This window comes from Lonchura striata, chromosome 7 (assembly GCF_046129695.1).
Source record: "Lonchura striata isolate bLonStr1 chromosome 7, bLonStr1.mat, whole genome shotgun sequence".
NCBI classification, from domain to species: domain Eukaryota; kingdom Metazoa; phylum Chordata; class Aves; order Passeriformes; family Estrildidae; genus Lonchura; species Lonchura striata.
The window spans coordinates 17,355,877-17,376,798 of NC_134609.1; the positions used below are offsets into that span (position 1 = coordinate 17,355,877).

The window sequence follows — 20,922 nt, forward strand, 5'->3', positions numbered from 1 at the left end:
TTTTGCAAGCAAGAATATCTTGTAGTAACCAGCATGTGAGAAACATTGTTCCCGGAATTTTGGGAGCATATTACAACAAAGGTTTCAGTTTGCAGGGCTGACTGTTATACCACTCTTTATAAACTGTAGCATAATATAGTATACAACACTCCCCTTTCTTTTAATTATAGTTATGAGAGTAGGCAAACAAATATTTTTAGCAACAGGGTGACTACAAGTGGCCAATCTATTATGCTGTTTTATGGTGCACAGTACTCTGGACACATGGGCATTGGTAGATTGTTTCCTCCATGGAATTGCTCCTGAACTTTGAAACTGGTTGTTCTAGTAGGCCTGCTAAAGACTGATTCTGGGTTTTGTTTTTCTTTTCTTTTTCCCTTTTACTTACCAAAAGCAGAAGCATAGTTACAGTGAATTTAAAATGGGAGGTTCAAGCAATACAGACCAGCCCTTGCTCAGCTTTTTGAGTGCCCTACAGTGGAAGTGTTATCCTAGCTTGTTGCTATTTTTTCTTGCACCTAATGTACTTTCCTTAAACCTGTCTGGTTAATGTTAGACATTTGAAGAATTAATTGGTACTTTCTGGCACAAAGCTGCCTGCTGGTATTGAGAATTGCTTGCTTCTGCTCTGATATTAAGGTAGCACAGTGACAGAAAGCAGATGATGAAGCTGTAAAACAAGTATCTCTGAAACAATTTCACTTCTCCAGTGTAACTGTTAATACTGCTTTATTTCCAAGTTCTTATTTAAATGACAATGTTTAGAATTAGCTGTTGCTTATATGTATAATTTTAGAAATACTTAAAAGCCTCTTTGCATAGCTGTACTGGTGAAAACAGCAGTTGCAAAATGAAGGATATAATTTTAAACAACTGTAGACATATTTATAATTTTTCTTCTGATAGAAACTTCTATCAAGAAGTAATGTAGAACTGGATGCTGGAATTTATATAACAAGGAATGAGCCTATGTTAGAAAATTAAGTTTTTCATTGACACATGTCTTTTCTTCCTTTTTCTCCTTTTTTCCAGGACCGGAATAGGCCCTATGACACTTTTAACTTGCACTCTTTGGAAAATTCCTTAATGGATATGATAAGGACTGATCATGAGCCTCTGAAAGGTAAACACTACCCTCCCAGTGGCCCACCAATGAGTTTCGCTGATATAATGTGGAGGAATCATTTTACAGGTTAGGAATATTCATATGTCCATGCTTGCTTGGTGTTTAAACAAAAATCAGCTTTTCAGTATTTCTATAAACTTTTTATTAATGAATGAGTTTCCAGTTTTGTGAAATTTCTGTTTCCCATCTTAAGATAAACTTCTCTACTAAGAAGATAAGGTGAAATGTGTATCCATTTATTGTAAGTGTACAATCATAGTATTATCTGACTGGCATATCTGAAACATGGGATTTTGTATCAACAAATTGTAGAGCAAGATCTCTTGCTGCAGTCACTTCAAAAAATGTTTCATGGAACATTGTGTTCAACATCTTTTCCAAAGGTTCTACTTAAGTGTGGATTATCAACTAGGATGCACTGGTCCTAAACCAACCACTATATTAAGGTTATTCTCTGTAGTTATTTCAGGTTTCTTTTAAACAAATTTATCTTAATTTGGATTTCAAATTGTTAGGGGGAGCCAAAAGATATCAGGTATTGTTAAGTGCTGGGCAAGTGTTGATTATTTATGCTGTCAAACTCTGTTCTACCAGGTGTTGGCATTAAGGATGAAACCATTTGTAATACTTGGCTGATAGTATAGGAAAAGGTGTGGCAGCATTTCATTGAATTCCTGATCAGCCTGCACCTTCCTTTGTTTTTATCTTTCACTGGTTGTGTTTAAAATAGGTACACATTCTTTCTGATATGCATTCTTTCTGACTTTTAAGACTGAGGATAGTTGTAAGCCATATACCAAGGAAGTATTGAATAAGAAATGATTCCCAAATACTAGGAAGTCAGAACACAAAGAAGAAATTTAGCTGGGTATAGCACTTCCTATGCTAATGCTTATATACATGTTTTTTGGTGTCATGATTGCCTCATTTACTCTCCTCTCCATTTGTAAAATATTTTTTCCTGGTCAAAGGTATTTTGCCATTTTTACCATCTCTTCTGGGTACAGATTTTATTCACAACCCAACCAAACTGGCTTCTGTACCACTGTTATCTTGAAATTTGCTGTGCCATAGCCTTCATGTGTTTTAACCATTATTCATCTATCTAAAATGTCAAGGAATACAGTCTCATGTCTATTCTGATCATAAACTTCTGAAATAAGGGTCAAAGTTGAACTTAAAAACCCAAGCCCAACAAATTTGAAATTTCTACTGGATATATGTTTCATGTGGTTCGCATTAGAACAATAAATAAAATTCAAATTGCTAGTAAATACAGTTAAGTATTATTGTATCTTGTTAGATTAATTGTAATTTAGCTAAAACTCTCATTATTTTAACGGGTTTTTTCAGTATTTATTTACATTTACAAATAGAGACTAATTTTTTAAGAATTAATTTCCACATGAATCTGAGTGTGGAAAAACTGAAAAAGATGGGGTTAGAAATTGGAGTGGGTATTAATTATTGAAGTTGGACTGCTTTTCTATTAGCTACCTCCCTGTGTCTCTGCCTGTGGGTTTTTTCCCCCAGTGATACCTTTGCTTTCCCTGTGTTTCTTTTTTCTCTTCCATCTAAGTACAGGACTGAGTTTGCCAGCCCCCAGCCTTGCCCTTGCCCCCTGTGCACTTTCCCTGCCCGTTTTCACACTGCAGTGTAACTGGGAATATTTGTAGGAGCAGCTCTTTCAGGGCATGTTCATTCTCCCTTGCAAGAGGCATTGCCTTCCTCTGTGTTGAACAGATCTATGTTACTATTTTAGCTGAATCCTTTTCCTGAAAACTATTCTTCTGCAAAAAACTGATTTGAGTCCTGAATTCAGTTTCATACTACATTTTGCTGTTTCTTTTTCTGTGAAAATTGGTCTTGACTTTTCCTGTACATCCTACTACTTTTTCTCTGCAAAGGTGCAGAAAGTTTCCACTGCTGTCCTTCTCTGCACCTTCCCCACATTTCACTTTGTTGTCTTCTGAACTCATTTGCTTTTTCTTATTTATTCCACTCTCCTCTGACTCTCCCCCTTAAGGTAGTAGGACATTTTAGTCTGCTACCACATTCAGAAAGTAAGTTATCAGTGCTGCTTGCTCTTTAGTCATTGCCAAATTTTTGGGTTTTGTCACCTTGACGCGTTTTTAAAATATATGCGTTATGTACTTCAGCTTAATTTTTTTCAGTTCCTTGTAGACAAACTTGTGTGAAGGCCTCTTGTGTGAAACTTCTGGAATATTATTAACTTAACCAACTCTCTGAGCTAGTTCCTCTTCATTTTACCACCTCTGTCTTTCATAGTAAACTGTTTATTCACTTTAAATATTTACTTCCTCTTGCATCTGATTGTCCTCTCTTAGGTTTATGCACTATTTCTTCTGTAGATACAAAAATCCTAATTTAAAAATAAAAGCAATGAGATGGCTTTCAAATTACTTTTAAAAATTGTTTTTCTTTAATTCTGCTTGTGTAAATGAGCCGTTTTTTCTCAAACAATCACAGCTAGCAGCACTTACAGGTCAGTTTGCCATACATTTACCATCCAGATTTTTAAGTGTAAAGTATGAAAAGGGTGAGTACCAAAATCCTCTGATTTTGAAAATACAGGAAGATTTTATTCTAGAAAGACTGTATATTTCTTGGGGCCTCCAATGCATGTTACAGAGCCTGAAACAGGTCCCTGTTTCAGGATCATTTCAACCTGCTGCTGCAAGAAAATACTTACTTTTGGAAGTACTGTCTGTATATGCATTAATGAGTAAAATATTGCAAGCAGTTTATCTGAAGTTTGAAACTTTGCTTGGAACATCATCTTTCTTGGCATGTATGTCCTTCATGTCCCAGCAGATACTTGGAAAAAAAAATCACCTTCTTGGTTATGGAATGAGAGCTCTTAATTAGAAGGTGGGTGGGAGGATTAACCATAAAAGGTTCTGATGGGAAGACCAAATTGAAATGCTTCTGGGATATTTTGTTCTTGTTCTGGGGTCTGAGGTCCTCATGCTCTGTTTGGTTCAGAGGAGGTAGTGGAGAAGCTTGAGGTGAGAAAGGGAGAGACTCTTGTTTATAGTTGCTGAAGCTTCATACCCTTCTCAGTCTGAGGTATGGCCAGGCTTTGTCCAGCCAGCCATGGAAATTGAGTTTATATCAAGGTCAGCAAAGCAGATCCCTTCTTTTAAAGCATGATCCACTTGACCTTGAGAGGACATGTGATTGACTGACATTTTTTGGGGAGGGACTTTTTTATTGCTTTCAAGTGTGGAGCAGAGCAAGTCTGGCAGATTATTGGTGCAGCAGAAATGATCTGATCCTCACTCCTGCAATGGTGAGTTACTTACATTGAGCCAGTCTGATTTGCAGGCTGGCTTGGTGCTCTCCAGTGAGGACAGCCAGGGTCACTCAGTTCTTTTTGTGTATTTCTTGCTGTAAAAGAGATTTGAAATCTAGCTCTGAGGTTTCTGGACCTCAATTACCAGCATATCCATCTAAGTTGCATTTTATCATGAGCCCAGTCTTGCAAGAAGGTGCTCAGTGTCAGCTCTTGTTTTGTTTCTAAAACTGTTTTCTCAGCTTTTCCTGCAGAGAGGGGAACCCTTCTGTATGTTCCTGGCTTTCTGTCCTCATAGTCTGGGAACTGTGCAACCTTAAAAGCATTTTCGTGCTTTGAGATTTAAGGAATATAAATTAGTTGAAAAGGAATTCTTATTTTCATTTGGCCCACAACCCTTTGGCAGACTTCCCTACCTGCTTTCTCTACCATCAAGACCAGCTTCAACATTTTTCTTTTATTTTCTTTCAGTCAATACTCATAAATACTTTCCTTCTTTCAAAAGGAAGAAAAAAAAAAAGAGGGAAAAAGTTGAGTAAAGGAATTGTTAAGCTTCTCTTGGTTAATGACAAATTACAGTGTACAGCCCAAGGTATCTCAGTCATAACAAGGCCTCTTTGACAGAAATGTGCAGTATCTCCTAAGATGTTTTTCCTGAAGTCTTATTTATTTTCTGAATGGCCAATAAGTTTATTATACACTACAAAAGTATGAGCAGCAGTTTTACTTTAATGACGAAAGGTTGTATTTGCAGTATTTTATAACCCTTTTTATTTACATTCTGCTTTGACTAAAGGTGTAGGGCAAAAGTAAATTATCAGAATGGCTGTGGGTAGATGACACTTATCACTGACCAGACCATTTCTTTCCTACATAAAAGTGTCTCCTGTCTGTGGTGTAATATGTCACTGTTGCAATATGTTTATTTGTGTCAAACTATTGCATTACAACACAAACAGAGGTATTCTGATCTATAAAAATATTTTGATCAGAAGTAACTAGCAGCTGCCTTTGTTCTATTTTTAAATAATTAAATAAAATATTTCAGCTGTGTTAGATCATATGCTGTGCACATGTGCTACTGACAGATCATGAAACTAAGTATAAAACTGAGGAAAGAAATCATGCCCTTTAAAGTAGTTATTTCAAATTTATTGTTACACTAGATAACAGTAATATTTGATGTTTTGTTCTAAATCAGAACAGAAACAAACTTTGTAATTTACAAATCTCTACCTAACAAAAATTGTGATTTTTTTTTTAAGTATCAGTGTGACACAACTTCAAATATAAATAATTGGTGACAACACATGCAAAGGGAGGTTTCAAGAGTAGGCTTTAATATACCTAATTTTAATGGATATCATATTGTAGAAAGATAGACAAAGCATGTGTTGATTATGTCACAATATTTCGGTAGAGATCAAGATATTGAATATAAATATACAACAGTTCACAGGCAGAAACAGCATCTATGGGGAAACTTTATCTTGATTTTCAGTACTTAATGTTACCCATTTATTTGTGAAACACAAAACTGAATTTAGGGTTACTATTTCATAACTTTTGTGAAGACTCTATCAGGTCATATGAAAACTAAGCAAAAACTTAGGATTTCTTGTTTACATTTAAATTACTCACATTTTTGACAGCCAAGTTTGAAGATTACATGCAACTTAAGACTGTTGTAATATGTACAGAATGGACCTTCACTTTTCCACTTTGATTTCCATTCATTTCAGTACATGCCACCTGATTTTGTTCAGCTGCAAGGGTTCCTAAGTTTTTTTGAAAGCAAAGCACTAAGTTTTCCACATGACCTAAGAAAAGTGAAGGTGAATGGATCATATTTGTGTTTGCAGTCGGCAGCTGAACACAAAGGTCATGCAAATAGAACAAATGTTGTCATCTCAGTGCTAGAAATGGTGCTACGCTGTTGGAGCTTTTTGCAACACTTCATTAGGAAAAAAGTGCAGTGTACCAGCATTTCCCAAAATCTCGATGCTCATTAGATTTCTTTCTGTAAATGGTCATGGAAAACAGAGTGAGCAGACAGATGTGCTTGCACATGTATTTGTGTTTAAAATTAGGCCCCTCATGCTAATCCTTTTGAAGGAAAGAGTATGTTGCCTTTCAATTTGAAATTCTGCTTATTTTAAAAAATCCTCTTTAATATTTTTTTTCAGGACAGAATATGGTTATTAAATGGTTCATAATTTTAAAATTAAATAAGTGCTTTTTGCAACAATCCTGTAGTATGGTCATACTTCCTGATTTGCTGCTGGCAACCAGAATGTCCTTGTCTTTGACCTGCTGAATCTGTTTGGTCAGAAGTGGTGGGGTTTTCTTGCTTGCTTTATTTAGTTTAAGAAGTGGTTGTAGAGATAGCAAATTTTCCTTCTCTATTTCCCTTTTTTCATTGTGCTAGTGAAGACTGGCCTCACAAAGACCTATAGCTGTTTTGCTTGCTTTCCTTGTCACTTTGCTACAGTTTGGAGGGTTTTGTATATTTTAGTATGGATTGCTAATGGTCAAGTCTGCTTTGCTATTGTTTAATTTTAGTCCTCCCAAACACACCAATGAAAAATACCAATATTGCTCTTTTGAATACAGTTCTAGAACTTTATGTAGAATGAGCATATGTGTACAAATACTTGTCTACTACTTATGAGTAATGCAAAATTTAACTTTAACTTCAAGTCATGCTTTGTTTTCAAGCTAAAAATGTTTGCACAACTTAAATGTGTGCAAGACTGCTCTGTTTTATTGAAGCAATGTAATTTACTTATAAAGTCTCCATTTCACTGTAATGTATATGCTGTTTTATTTTATGCTGTTTTATTTTACCTACTGGTAGGATATATATGCTTAGTCAGTGATAGGAAGAAGTTTTATTACTGATATTTATAGCTGATAATTATACACTTTTCTTCACATTGCCACAATATGTTTTTGCACAGTTAAAGTATATACATGTGAACTCAGTAATAGTTCTTCATATTTCTCTTCTGGCAAACAATAGCACTTTTGTTCTGCTCAGTATTTTAATTTTTTTTAAAGATCTGTAAGAGTGGGTGTTTAAATTATGGGTGTGAACAAATGACAAATATACATAAAAAGAGGTGAGAGAATAAACTCAATAACCTTCTTCAGAGAGCTACCTATTTTTATATTTTTTTATGTGGACCCTTGCGTACAATATGCTTGGTGTTGAAGTTGTCTTGGGCATATCTGTTGAGTTAATGTAGCATAGCTTCACATGTCTGTAATTTTGGGGAAAAGGAGAGAGAATGGTCTAAGGTCTATTCAAGTAAAAACTGTTAAAATTCTTCTATATGCACATGTGCTTCATGCTTTGTGGCCATTTGTGAATCCTGGAGCTGAGCTGGGGGTGTGGGGAGATGAGGGAGGCTGTGTGGAGTTGTAGGTTGTGCTGTTTTCTGGTCTCCCAGTCAGATGAATAATACTAGTTCACGTTTGGGGTAATATTCTGGTTGTGCTGTGGATTTTGCACTCTTCTGTGTCTAAACTTTACCCTGCCCCACTTGCTACCTATCTATCCAAATAAATATTGCTGGTTTTTAGTGCCTTTTGTTGGCAGTAACTTGGAAATTATAGAAAAGATAAGAGTGATAAAGGAGTTACTATTACTAAAGAAATAGAGCAGGCCTAGTCCTGTTGCCAGTTTAATTTGACTTTGCCACAGGATTATACAGTCATAAATTGTAATTGATATCAACAATGATCTGAAGAACTATGTGAGAGGAAGTTCTCAGTCCAAGGAAGTTCTCATTCCCAGAAAGTTCAGGACAGGTCAAAAGCATACCAACTTTGCTGTTTTCTAGCAAATCTTATACAAAATACTAATAGCTGAATTGGTAGAAATGGTCAATCTTGGTGCAAATCATGAAGTATAATGTGCAAGAAGTTTTACTGAATAATATAAGCAATGAACATGATTTCTTGGATTGTTGATTGTAACATAAGAAAGGTTAGAATAGGTAACTGTAATCTTAAAAGTCCTTCACTATGTGAGTGTTCATACCCAGCTGCTGATTAGGGTTACACAAGTTCAAAATACCATAAAGCCCTTAGGAAGAGTAAATGAATAAAAGAAGAAATTCAATAGTGGTAAAACTCTGTCTGATACTCATGTTTACTATTTCTGGAACAGCATTATTTCTCTAAACTGGTCATGTAACTCAAAATTACCCAGACAATTAAAAAAAGTATTTGTGAAAGAATCAAAAAAGATTCCTATGTGGGAAGGATATGCTTCCTGAAATTGTTAGAAAGATTTCAGAATTCATTCAAGACCAGTAAGTACTTTTACAAAGATAAGTAAAGTTAAATTCTATTTACCACCTCATTTCCTGTACAATACAGAAGAGAGGATGGGTTCTAAAGAGGAATTGGGCTCTCTGCCATGGCAAGTATGATACTGCACATGCAGCAGAGCACCCAAGCAGTCCAGCTAGAAAAGTCTCTCCAAACGTTAGGAGAGATAATTTAAGAAATGTAACGATGTAAGATGAGCAACAATGCTGCCTGGACTCTACAAGAATCATCGAGCGCTTGTTTATGCTCTGAAGTGTTTAAAGAGCAAGCAGTATACAGCTAGATGTTTGTCTTTCTAAACTAGGAGTTGAAAAGACATAAAAGAGGATTATTGTTTTAGCCTAACTGCAGTACTCTAAGTGTATGTTATAAAAGCACGTAATTGAAAATATACTCAGTAAATAGTTATGAAACCAAGACAGGCAGACTGAAAATGGCAGATGTACACTGAATGCAAGTACTGGGGCTGTTGTTACTGGAAGGTTAGAAAGAAATCTATTTATGATTAAAGAAATCTATTTATGATTTCACTGAACTGCTGGAATCCATAACTTCTGTGCTCTTAAATTCCCTAAGTTTCTGTTTAGTGTTCTTAATATTCTTGAAAAGTAAACTCTTTATTGAGAGATTTTGTTTTATAACTATAATTAGAAATATGTACTTATATAGATTTTGTTAATGTTCAGATATCATACATGTGTTTTTCCTAAAATTGATTGTTTTCCAGTAGTCATTTATGTGTTTCACCTAAATAGGTTTTTGATAGTACATATTCTTAATTGTTTCACAGTTCTACATTTCACCTTTAAATTAAAAAATTATAATTTCCTTTTTGTGCTCTCTTGTTCCTTCAATAATTATGCAGTTTTGTAGTCTACAGATGGCCTCTTTTTTCAATTGAATAATTTGTTTCAAGTAACAAAATACTAAAACATTATTACCAATATGAAAGGCTGTGTAATTCTTCATAATTAATTTGTTGTCTCATTATTGGTATATTGCCAGTCTCTTTTGAATGCTTTTAGTACAGGTGTGTTTTGAAAGGATTCCATTAATCTGTTTCTGTAGAGTTGCACGAGGGACCTCTGAAGATGTACAGAATTATCCTGCATGCTGGTTTAGCTCAGTGGGAGAACATGTCCTTCTGCTTGTGCTGCTCTGTATTTTCTGCTCCTCTTAAAAGATAGCTGACAAGAGCTGTTTAAAAATAGCAGGCCAAGGGCAGGTGACAAAATGTCACACAAGCAGCACCTGGTCCAGTGACAGCCTGGAGGGAGGAAAAAACCAAACCCAGATGTCACAGATAGGATTCTATTTCTGAAGTTGGTTGAACAGCAGAATTTCAGCTTCAGCAAAGGCAAAGAGAAGGAGCCATCCAAGCATTATGGATTCAAATTTTACTCTATTTTTTCATAGTTGTTTTTTTCCCCTTCTATTCCAAGTATTAATTTTAAGGTACAAATTAGTAGAGACACCTTTTCTCTTTTCAAGCAATACCTGTAACCTCACACTCATTAATACACTGCTAAGGAAAAGAGGATTAATGTTCATCTGGGGATGTCTGAAGTATATGAGCAAAGGTTATACTGAATGAAATAATAGCAGTGTTAATGTTTCTGTAGTGCCAGATTAATGTGAAAATATGTATAGAATTATGTCTGTAATTAGGAAATGTGAAGTGGTTAATGAAGATCATCTCTTAAAGAAGCCTTCCTCAAGGAGCTGGAAGTAAAAATGGAAATTCTATTTACCTTGTTTCTCACTTCTTTCTGGAGGTGCTCTTTGCTTCATAGCCTTATTGTGGTGACATTTTTTTCTAAAAGAAGAGGAAAACTTCAATGTGAAGAAAAGATTGATTTACTTTTTTATCCTGCTTATGACTTAGTTTCAGAAGTATATTGAAACGTCATGCTGCATCTGTTCAGAAAGAATATTCATTACAGCACAGCAGTTTCTGTAACTGGAAATAGAAAGTTTTGATTATCAATAGGAACTAAAAATGTTGGAGAGGATTGGATTTAGGTCTGCTTTGTCAGAGTTTGTTAAAATTTGTGTTTGCGGAAGTACAGCAACATAACCATTTTATTGATTTTTTCAGTGCAGTGAGTGGATCCTGAGCTCCCATATTTGAGTGTCCATGTAGTGAAGAAATGTAAAGTGACCTCTTCCTTAGCTCCCAAATGTAGCCACAGACCTAGAGATAGGAGAAGTCTATTAAATGGAATTACATTATATACATAAAGTTGCTCACATTACTTAATTGAAATAATTTTTTATGTGACTATAATCATCTTTTTACATGTTTTTTCCAAGTAAGGAGCAATACAAATTACAGTTTGCAGATTTTCTTAGGTGGTTTAATTTAAAAAGTCCTATGACAGAGCATCTTCAGGGTGAGGTTTAATACTTCAACTCAGTTCAAAAGTATCTGAAACTAAACTGAACAGCACTGCTGCTGTTGGCTTATTTCTTGCTCTAACAGTAAAAGTAGGTTTCTCTGGACTAAGTGTCCTCTAGGTCAAGAATATCTATTTTTCAAAGTGCATATGAATGTACTGCTTGAGAACAATATTCCTTCCAACCCAGTGTCTTACCAGAAGTGGTTGGTGATGGGAGATTGTTAGGGAGGAATGCAAAACCAGGGTAAGAAGTCCCTCTCCAACTGTGTTAACTTGAAAGCTTCTGGTGCTGTATGTAGTATGAAAAATAGTGATTTATTTTTACCAATTAAATGGAGTTTTGTAATGCTGTACTCATTATTGGAAGCGAACTATAAATGGCATAACTGCAGCAAGGCCGAAGTTGAGGTCTTGTTTTGAAAGGGTAAGCATAATGCTTTCTTAGTGCAAAATAAAGGAATGTATTAAAGTAATTGTTTTTTGTTTATATTTTAAGTACGTAATACTGAAGATATGGTGGTGTTAAATATTTTAGATGTGTATTCTTGGGAAGTTGTCTTCAGTAGGTGGAAGATTCAGCTACCCTGACTCTTCATTCCCTTTAGAAATTTTTCATATTAATGAATTTAATTTTATTTTGAAATAAAAACATTGAAAATAGCTTTTACTTACATTGCAGGGCGTATGGGAATAAACTTCCATCATCCAGGAACAGACAATATCATGGCTCTTAACAGTAAGTAGTTAATGTCTAGTGATTTATATTGCCATGTAGAATATTATTTCTTACATCTGTTGTGTGTGTAGCTGCACAGTCAGTCATAAATATGTGTAATGTTTGCATAGAAGTTCATGTTCATTCTCTGAGAATGCTTTCCATAAGTCAATCACCTTTGATTCTTTATATTAACTTGTAATGTCTTTATGTGTTTCACTGGAACCTTCATAATGCCTGCTATGGAAAATATTACAGAATAGTCTCTCTTGTTCCCTCTTTCGTGGGTGTGTATGTGTGTTAAAGCTGTAACTTTGATTTCTGACATCTCTCCAGACATATTTCTTCCTGTTGGGATGAGCTGTTACAAGTTTTGCATACAATTACATGGACTGACAGTGTTTGCTTTGTTGGTTTCCATTATGTAGATCGGAATTGAGAGAATGTTTAGACATCCAAATAATGAGGAAAACTGCACTTCACTGAGAGATTATTGCTTTTTTTTCTGTCAGGAAATAAAAGTAAAATTAAAAGTTCAGTCATGAACATAAGGACTCAAAAAACCTGGCAGAATGGATCTAGAAGACAGTTCCTGTGTGGGGAGGGTGGGGGACAGGGTGTCAGGCAGCACCAGCAGAATGCTGAACTGAACAGTGCAAATCAGAGTATTTGTCTGTCTAATCCTGAGAAATGCTAACTGTTTTGAAATGTCAATGTTTGTTTACTGTGTTGTATTAGATATTTTGGGATTACTTATGAATTTCTCTAAAATTTTTTGCCTTTGCACTAAGACTTACTTTATCTATGTAAGTTAGACAGTGTATAGCTGAAAACTGCAGAGTGGTTTTTTTTTTTTGTATAGCAGCAAGCAAAAAATAACTTACAGATGTGAAGAACCAAAAATTTGTAATAGACAAGATGGAAGGTGTTTAACATTTGGCTTTTAAAGCCAGCTGGCTTTTAAGGCCAGCTTTTGAAACCATAAGACTTTGCTTGTCCCCTTCTTAGTTTTACATGTTAATGGTGAGGTGATATTTTGGGGAGGTTTTGTTCTCATAGTTAGCAGATAAACCCTATTTTCTTACGGCACATGAAATTACGGGAAATCAAATCATTAACTAGGAGAAATGTTTTGTTTAATTAAAGACTTTATTAAAATAAAGAGGAAGCTGTTCATGCCTCTCTGTGTAAATAAGGTCTGCACAGTACACAGGTGTTTGACATGAATTCTGGTCTCAGACTGTTCTACAGTGGGCATTTCAACAAGTTAACTACAATAGAAATATATTTGTGAAGAAGGGATACTATGATTAAATTCTGAGTTACCTTTACAAATTGACAGTTATGATTAAATATATAGTAGCATTTCTTACAAAGTCTAACAGAGATTTTACAAAGATGGGAATGAAAAACTGAAACAAAAAGTTATACTATTTTGGGACAACTTGCTTTTTTCTTTAATGAATGATGTCTTTTATTCTGATTTCTTTTTGATGAAAATAATGGAAATAACCTTTTTCCTGTCTAATATCTTTGAATTTTTTACTGCAGCTATATACTCTAATAGTTTATAAAAAACAATAATCTTTTTTAGCTATAGTCCTGTAGCATGGTTAACATATCAGCATAGCTAACTGAGGGATCAAAACTATATATATGTATGCATTTGCATTACTTAAAATATTATGGGTTTATTCAAATATTAACTGTTTAAAGACTTAAATAAGCCTGGAATCATAAATGTGCAATTTATGCAAAATGAAATTAAGCACAAATCCACAGCCTGAATAAGTTCCCATATATTTTTTCTCTTCTGCAACTCTTTTCCCTTCTTTTCTATAATAGGCAAGGCCATGCCATTTTTGGCCATCAATGACAGCCCTTAGCTAGAAGTATTGTACTGTGAAACCTGTTGGATTTTGCTTTTAAATCTTTGAAGAGCTGAGAATAAAAGCAAATATTCAAGTACATAAGCTTAAAAATTACCTTCTGTGATTGAAATACTTTTTTGTATGTAGCTAAACTTGAAAAATTTAGAACTAGGTAATTCCTGTGTCATTCATTACCTTTTCCCTCTAGTGGGGAAATATACCAAGGAAAGTGAGTTAAAGAAGAAATATTCTTTTCTGTGCTGGAATGGCTGTGATTTAGGTTAAAAAAAATAAAAATTCCCAAAAGATACTTAATCACAGTATTTTTTAGAATAATTTTGAGAACTTATGTAATGTCTTTTGATCATAATACTTGTCACGTCTATGTTTAATTTCTGTGAAACCAGGCATTCTCTGCTGAGTCTGCAAATCCAACCTTCACATTCTATTTCAAGTCATTGCTTCATAAGCATTTTTCTCTTTTCCTGTGAAGACATAGTAATAGTCTTTAAGATTTATTACTCAGAGCTCAATTTCACACTGACAATGTAGGCAATCTTTTGAAGGTGGGAGACAACATGTGCTCATGCCAACAGCAATGCAAAACTTCAGATGCTGTAGGGAGAAGGGAAGTTTTTGGGAATTGTTTGTCTCTAGCTCTTCATCCTCTGTGGCAGCACTTCCAACTCTCCTTCAGCTGTTATTCCTGTTTACTCATTACAGCCTTTTGAAACTGGGGATTTTCCTGCCTGCCTGTCTTGAGCTGCTGTCTGTAGATGTTGGAGGGCATTGTTTGCTTTGAGCGAAGGTGTTGCTCAGCTGGCAGCACAGGGGGAGCATGCCACCACTGTTCTGTTCATTGTGCAAGGCTAAATCACCACCGGCTTAAAACACTTAGCTCTGAAATAACTAAATTCATGGGGTAAAAGAGATGACATTTAAATGCCTAATTACTATGGATCTCTTAGTGTCATTAGTGGCATTATGCTTGTGTACATACAGAGTTGCACATGTGTATAATAAACATGTTTATATCATAAATGCTCTTGAAGTTCAGAATTAGGCTTCTGTTGAGGAATGTAATTTTCAAATATTCAGAGAGATCTGAGCATAATCCTAAACAGTAGCTAAACAAAAGCAAGATGCAAATATTAGATGGAAGCATTTTTGAAGGCGAAATGGTATAGCTTTTTTCTGTACTAGATCTAAATGAAATTTCTCTAATTGAAATAGTGTTTAGAATCAATTAGTGATGTAAAGTAATTTTTTAGTTGATACTGAGCTAAACAGTACGAGAATTTTTTCATCTACAGAACCTTATTAAAATAATTGATACTGTAATTTGTAGGGGAAACGCGGTATAAATTTAACACAAAGTTGTCCTCCATCCTTTCTCTTGCTAATATTCAGTACCTTCTGTAGCCATACATTTCTGCAGTCATTGCTTCTCTTGAATATATGCTCCTTTCTAATTAGCTGAGTAACTAGGACAGAGTGATCAGCATGAATGCATAGTCACCTACATGGCAGGTGGTGAGCTGTCTTTAGGGCTCCTTGGGAACTCCAGAAAGCCTCAGTGACTTCAGTGGGAGAGAAGTGTGGCGGGTGAAAAAGGAAGATGAGAATAAATGAGGGCGTGTGATCTCTGTAAGGAAGCACTGAAGTGTTGTGCTGAGATCCCTGATAATCTTCAGTAAAATAAATGTAGTCTAAAGGTAGTTAAATGAAACCCCTTTGTGAAATGCTGAAATTTTATTTTTTATAAAGCTCCTCTGCACAGTGACTTTGCAGTCCTGTTGGGCTACAAATGTTCCATCTGCTTCCACTGTTCATTATTGTCTCATACAAAAATGTGTCATCTGTGAGGTCTGGTACTATTTACCCTCCATCTGACTGTCTTTTCATTAGTGTAATTTAGTTCTATTTATTCAGAGTAAAATAATTAGAAAAAGACATCAAGGAAAGTATTTGGGGCACTTGTTTAGATGTCTGTGTTGAGATTTTGGTTTTTGTGTTATTAATCCCATTTATGTAAGGAAGTTGTCATGACAAGAAATGTAATGACAAAAAATGATTTCATTTTTTATTTCCATATTTCCGGAATTATTTCCATATTTCTGTTGTTTTTTAAATTGCCTTGTCTCCTTAAGAGCTATTGTAATTAGCACTTCCTTATGTGCTGTTTTCAAACACATATAGTGTTTGGATATAAAAGTTGCTGAAGTAGCATTTTATATTTAAACATTTTGCCAATGCTACTGTTATACCTTGAAATAAACTGCTCCAAATTGAAAGCTTGTTGAATTACTTTTGTCTTGCAAGATCTTAGGTTAGCAGTTTAACAGCTAATAAAAACTGTATTTTTGTAGTGATAACATTCTGGGCAAATGTGTGACTAAATTCCAGGAGGCATCAATCTCATCTAATAGTTTAGTTCTTGCCTATGGAAATTTTTTGAGCTCTTTAGCCCAGTTGCCAGGTTGGGTTACTAATGTGTCACCATCTTAATAGCATATATAGAAAAACAGAAAGGAATAAAAAACACTAGAGAATTTACAAGGTCTGCAAAACTAGACCTGATTTAGCTGTGAAGAGATCTGAGTGAATATAAGTGGAGGGAAAAAATGCCTGATGTGAATTGTGAGATAGCAAAGGCAGCAGGGTTCAGAGGAGTCCCAGAGTGTGGGAGCTGTCACTTTGCACATCACCTTGTTAGGTTTCTCAGAACCAGCTGTACAAGCAGTTGGTATTGATGCTGCCTTGCAGCCTTGCTGATATCTCAAAGTCCCTTCTGTACCTATTTAAATTTTAAAAAGGTGAAGGGGGAAGCAGGAGAGCAATAGTAAGTTCATGCTTTTTTTTTTTTCTTTCTTCCTTTCAGTTTTTTATATTGGCATGTGTACTTCCAGAGATCCAATTTGGCTGTTACTGAAGGCAGAATCTCTTATCAATGGCTGCTAAAGGCTTTTTCTAGCAGAGGAAGATTTCTTAAATTGTCTTCCTTTTAATCCAACTTGATAGCTCTTTAATACCTTCTTGTTTGTTTGTTTGTTTTCCCCACCACTTTTCCTGCCTCACAACCTCACCAATGTGCTTTCCTTTCATCTTTTTGATCCTCTCTATTGTGGGTTAGTGCCATCTGTTTCCTCTGAATTTTAAGATTTGTCAGGCTACTCCAAGAGCATTATATATGGTGCTAGAAGATATGAAGCAGCCTGGCTGTAAAAAATGTGAATTTTATTGGTAACACATTTTTTTAAACTAAAATGAAAATAGACAAACCTTCCCTCTTGCACAGTTGCTTGGCTGCTTGCATGCCTCAGGAAGGGACACCTAAGCTCCTAAGCTGGTTTTGGGTATTGAATGCAGTTCATGTGTTTGATCAAGTGTTTGAGGCCCAGTGTGTGGGACTTAGCTGCCTACAGCTTACATGTAGATTGTGTTTTTCTGGTGCTGGGATTCAGCTGTTATATGTATGTGAGCATATGTTAGAGGGGAGATTGCTGCAACACTTGCATTGTTAATATTGGGAAAAAAAAAATCAACCACAAGGGACTGTTGAAGTTCATACAACCAAATTATTGTAGTGCCCATCTGCACATCCAGCCCATCTATCAGTGGAAGCTGAGAAGCACCTTTTGAACCACTCGTAGATGAGTGTCCATCTCTGCAGTTCTGGATGATCCCTCCCTTGCAGAAAACACATTGCATAATTCTACTTGATTCTATCACCTTCCCTCAGTTCATGAATGCATTTCCTTGGTATTTTAATTCACTTGTAAACTTCCAGATCCCTAAGAACTTCAGAGACCCTCTGTTCAAAAGCAAAAGCTTGACATATTTTCTTTTCTGATCTTAGAAAATCATTGCATAACTCACAATGTCCTAAAGCAAGTATTGTTCTGAACTGCTGACTGCTTCAAGAATACAAATGAGTGTTCCAAGCTAGAAATAAGATTCTGGTACCTTATAAATCAAGGAGCTTCCCAGCCTTGTCAAATAAACTTTCCTTTAGCCAGTATAGCTCCAAAATTTCTAGTCTGGAAATGTTGAACTCTTTTTTTTTTTCATAGAGGTAATGCTATTTTACATCAATTTAAGATGTGTCTTTAAAATTTCTTTGAAGTGTGCATCTTTGATATTGTGGCCATATTACTGCATGAAAAAAATAAATAACAGAAGTGAAGAAATAATGTTCTTAAAAGTTTCAAAATACTTTCTATTAAGTCTTCCATGAAATATGATAATACAAATAAATGTTGTTGCCTGTTTCTAAATTTGAAGTTACATTATCAAATTCATTTTAAGTTATGATATGGAAGGCATGTAGATCTAGTCCTTTTGAGCAAATGTTTTATGGATTCACAAATTTACTGTTTCCTAGGACTTTTAATTATTTGATGCAAATACAAGCTGCAGTTTCAGTCCCACATTATCATAAAACAGTCAAAAAATCCCAGAAAAGTCTTTTTCATCACTTTCATGTAGCCTTGAGATGCAGTTAAAAATTTGAGTGAGTTTTGATTTACTGCAACAATGGGCAATATTAGCTGCAGGCTTTGGGGAATTCCCAAGCATTAACACTGAGTTTTCTTGATTGCATTGCAAGATTTAAGGTTTGGGGAGTTTGTTCTGCTGGTTTGTTAAAAGCTTAAAGTGCTGTCCTTCATGGCACAGTTTCATGTTCATAAAAATACACTTGGCTTCTGGGATGAGGTGAGCTAATAGTTTCAGGAGAGTTATCAGTGATGAAAAAGAATCTGTTGTTCCCTTGCATTTGAGGCTGTGCAATGTGGGACACAGCAGTTATGTAACTTCATACCTGACAGTTCCAGAGCGTTGCTGAGGATGGACAAACAGCAGCGCAGGGACGATCCTGCTGCGAGCTGCACAATCCATCAGTGCACTTCCTACATAGGAAAATGTGCTTATCCCCTCCTACAGCACCTGGGTTCGCCTTAATATGTCATGATCTAGGAGTACCTAGGAAAGAATAATTTTGTTGAATTTAGAAACATTTCAGGAGGTGGTTTTCTGTGCCAGAGGACATTTACATGTGGCACCAAAACCATACATGGGGAGCAGATGCATTAATGGGGGTACAGTTCAAGGAGCTCTCAGTTGCTTTTTGTCTTCTGTTTGAGTTGCCAAAGAGAGAAAGTAATTTGATATACATAGGTCTGGTAATTTCATTGTTTGTCATAGTGCAGTAATCTTATTTTCTCCCAAATGTCTTCATTCAGGAATAATTTCAAAATTCTAAAGTATTTACTCAAACTGGAGGCATTATGAAATTTACCCAATTAACTATTCCTGTTATTTAACCTGCTGTGTTGTGAATTTTGACTTGTGAGCAAGATGGGTATTTTTTATTTAACTTGTTTCAAAATACACATTCAAACTTCACATCTTGAGAAGGCAACATAATAAAGTGTGCATTGACATTCTGAAGTTGTCATGCTGAATAACTCAGCTTCTTGGAAAAAGTTAACATTTTAGTATAAATACTAGTTAAAACTGAGATAATTTTCAAATTATGTGTATATGTATATAAAATATAAACACCCATGGTGAAACTTCACCTTCTTGAGTGTTTAAATATGAGGCAATATTTTTAAATCACCAAAAACTGACTTGCCTTTCTTCCTATTTAAGTGAATTGCACTATTTTGCCCCTGGAATTTGCAGGCAAATTACCTTCAGTGAGTTTTGGTAACTTTTATGAACGTAAAGATTGTGTGTGAGTGCAAGGATAAGATCAAAGTATTATTCTGCAGTGCAGTATTGCATGTAAGTGCAATAATATATGAGTAGCAGTAGGGCATTCTAAAATTTACAGAAGCCTGTGGTAGATTTCTGCCATCATGTACTGATCTTGATCACAGCCTAAAAGTTTGCATTAAGCATATAAAGCTTTGTTTTCTTCAGAAGAAACACAAGAATCTTTTTCATGACATACTCTATTTAGTTTTTAGATTGGTAGCATTCTGAGAAACATTTTTCAGATAAATTGCTCTCAGAACGTGTCCATAACTATACCCTGAAATATGCTTTTTTTGCGAATGTGGGCATTCATCAGGACAACAACTTGCTACAAGAGATCTGACAATGAATGGGGCAAAAACTAGAAAGCAGGAGGACTAATTTTATTCTTGCTGTAAAGCCAGCTCTAGTGTTAATTCTCATTATTTTCCGCTATGCAAAAAGCAGAGTCTCTCTCAGGGCTTAGCAAGCACCTCACTGTGGCTGAGTAGCTGTTCACACAAACAGCCCCTGCTCTCTTCGTGTTAAACATTAATTGAGGAGCAGTTCATCATAGTCCTTGAAATTTTTTAATCCCCCCTAATGACATACTCATGTAGTTGCCTTTTTGTGACCTCATTGGTAGTGGAAGAAAAAAGGTGTAGAGGTATGGTGTTTCTTCAGGGCTGGAGGAGGAAGGTGCTCGGGTAGAAGAGAGGTTCTTGAGCTGAAGAGGGCGAGCCTGGCTCTGGGTTAGCCCCAGGGCCCTCCTCAGAAGCCGAGAGCCAGGGAAGGCTGAGGGTCTGGTGGGACACCCGGGTGTGTAGGGCAGGACTGTTGGGCGCTGTGTCAGAGATAAGAGATGGGGTTGGGGAGGAGCAGGAGCACTGAGTGTTACAATGAGGAGAGAAGGAAACCAAAGAAAGCTGTTACCTCTTACCTAAGCTCACTTCTGTTGAAAAACCCACTTGATCAACCCCAGCCTTCCACATTTGATTACCTCGGAAGGATAGATGGCTTTTGTGATATTTCAGAGATCCTGTGTAGAAGACACACTTTTCCGGATTATTTTCTGTTTTTTCTAAAACTTCAGATCAAAAATTTTGGGTTTTGCATTTTCCACTACATCACAAAATGCAGTTCTAAAGTTGTCCAACATTGTGGATTTGCTATTGTTACATGTCTCATTAAAATGCTGGTAGTTATGAAGGCATTTTGTCAATCTACTTTTATTCATCTGAACGTACTGGCTATTGAATTCATATTGTTTTAGTAGGATTTTTGTATTTACATATGGTTAATTACTAAATTGAAACATAATTGAAAAATATGTTCTCCACAACTATTTAGTAAAATGCAAAAGTAGTTCTTTTAGTAGAATTACTAGATTACTATTGATTGTGTTTATTGTCATT

General features: G+C 35.5%; 1 protein-coding gene across 11 annotated transcripts in view; it reads left to right on the forward strand.

Annotated features, from left to right (window-relative positions):
- Positions 1–20,922, forward strand: part of CPEB3 (cytoplasmic polyadenylation element binding protein 3) — an 81,729-nt gene that overhangs the window by 27,282 nt on the left and 33,525 nt on the right. For 9 of the 11 annotated variants that reach the window (XM_021536466.2, XM_021536468.2, XM_021536476.2 and 6 more), the window contains exons 3-4: positions 1,033–1,192; positions 11,859–11,915. In XM_021536466.2, the coding sequence (XP_021392141.1) occupies positions 1,033–1,192; positions 11,859–11,915 (217 nt within the window). The remainder of the gene's footprint in view (positions 1–1,032; positions 1,193–11,858; positions 11,916–20,922) is intronic. The other 2 variants (XM_021536474.2, XM_021536477.2) reach the window with 1 other exon arrangement.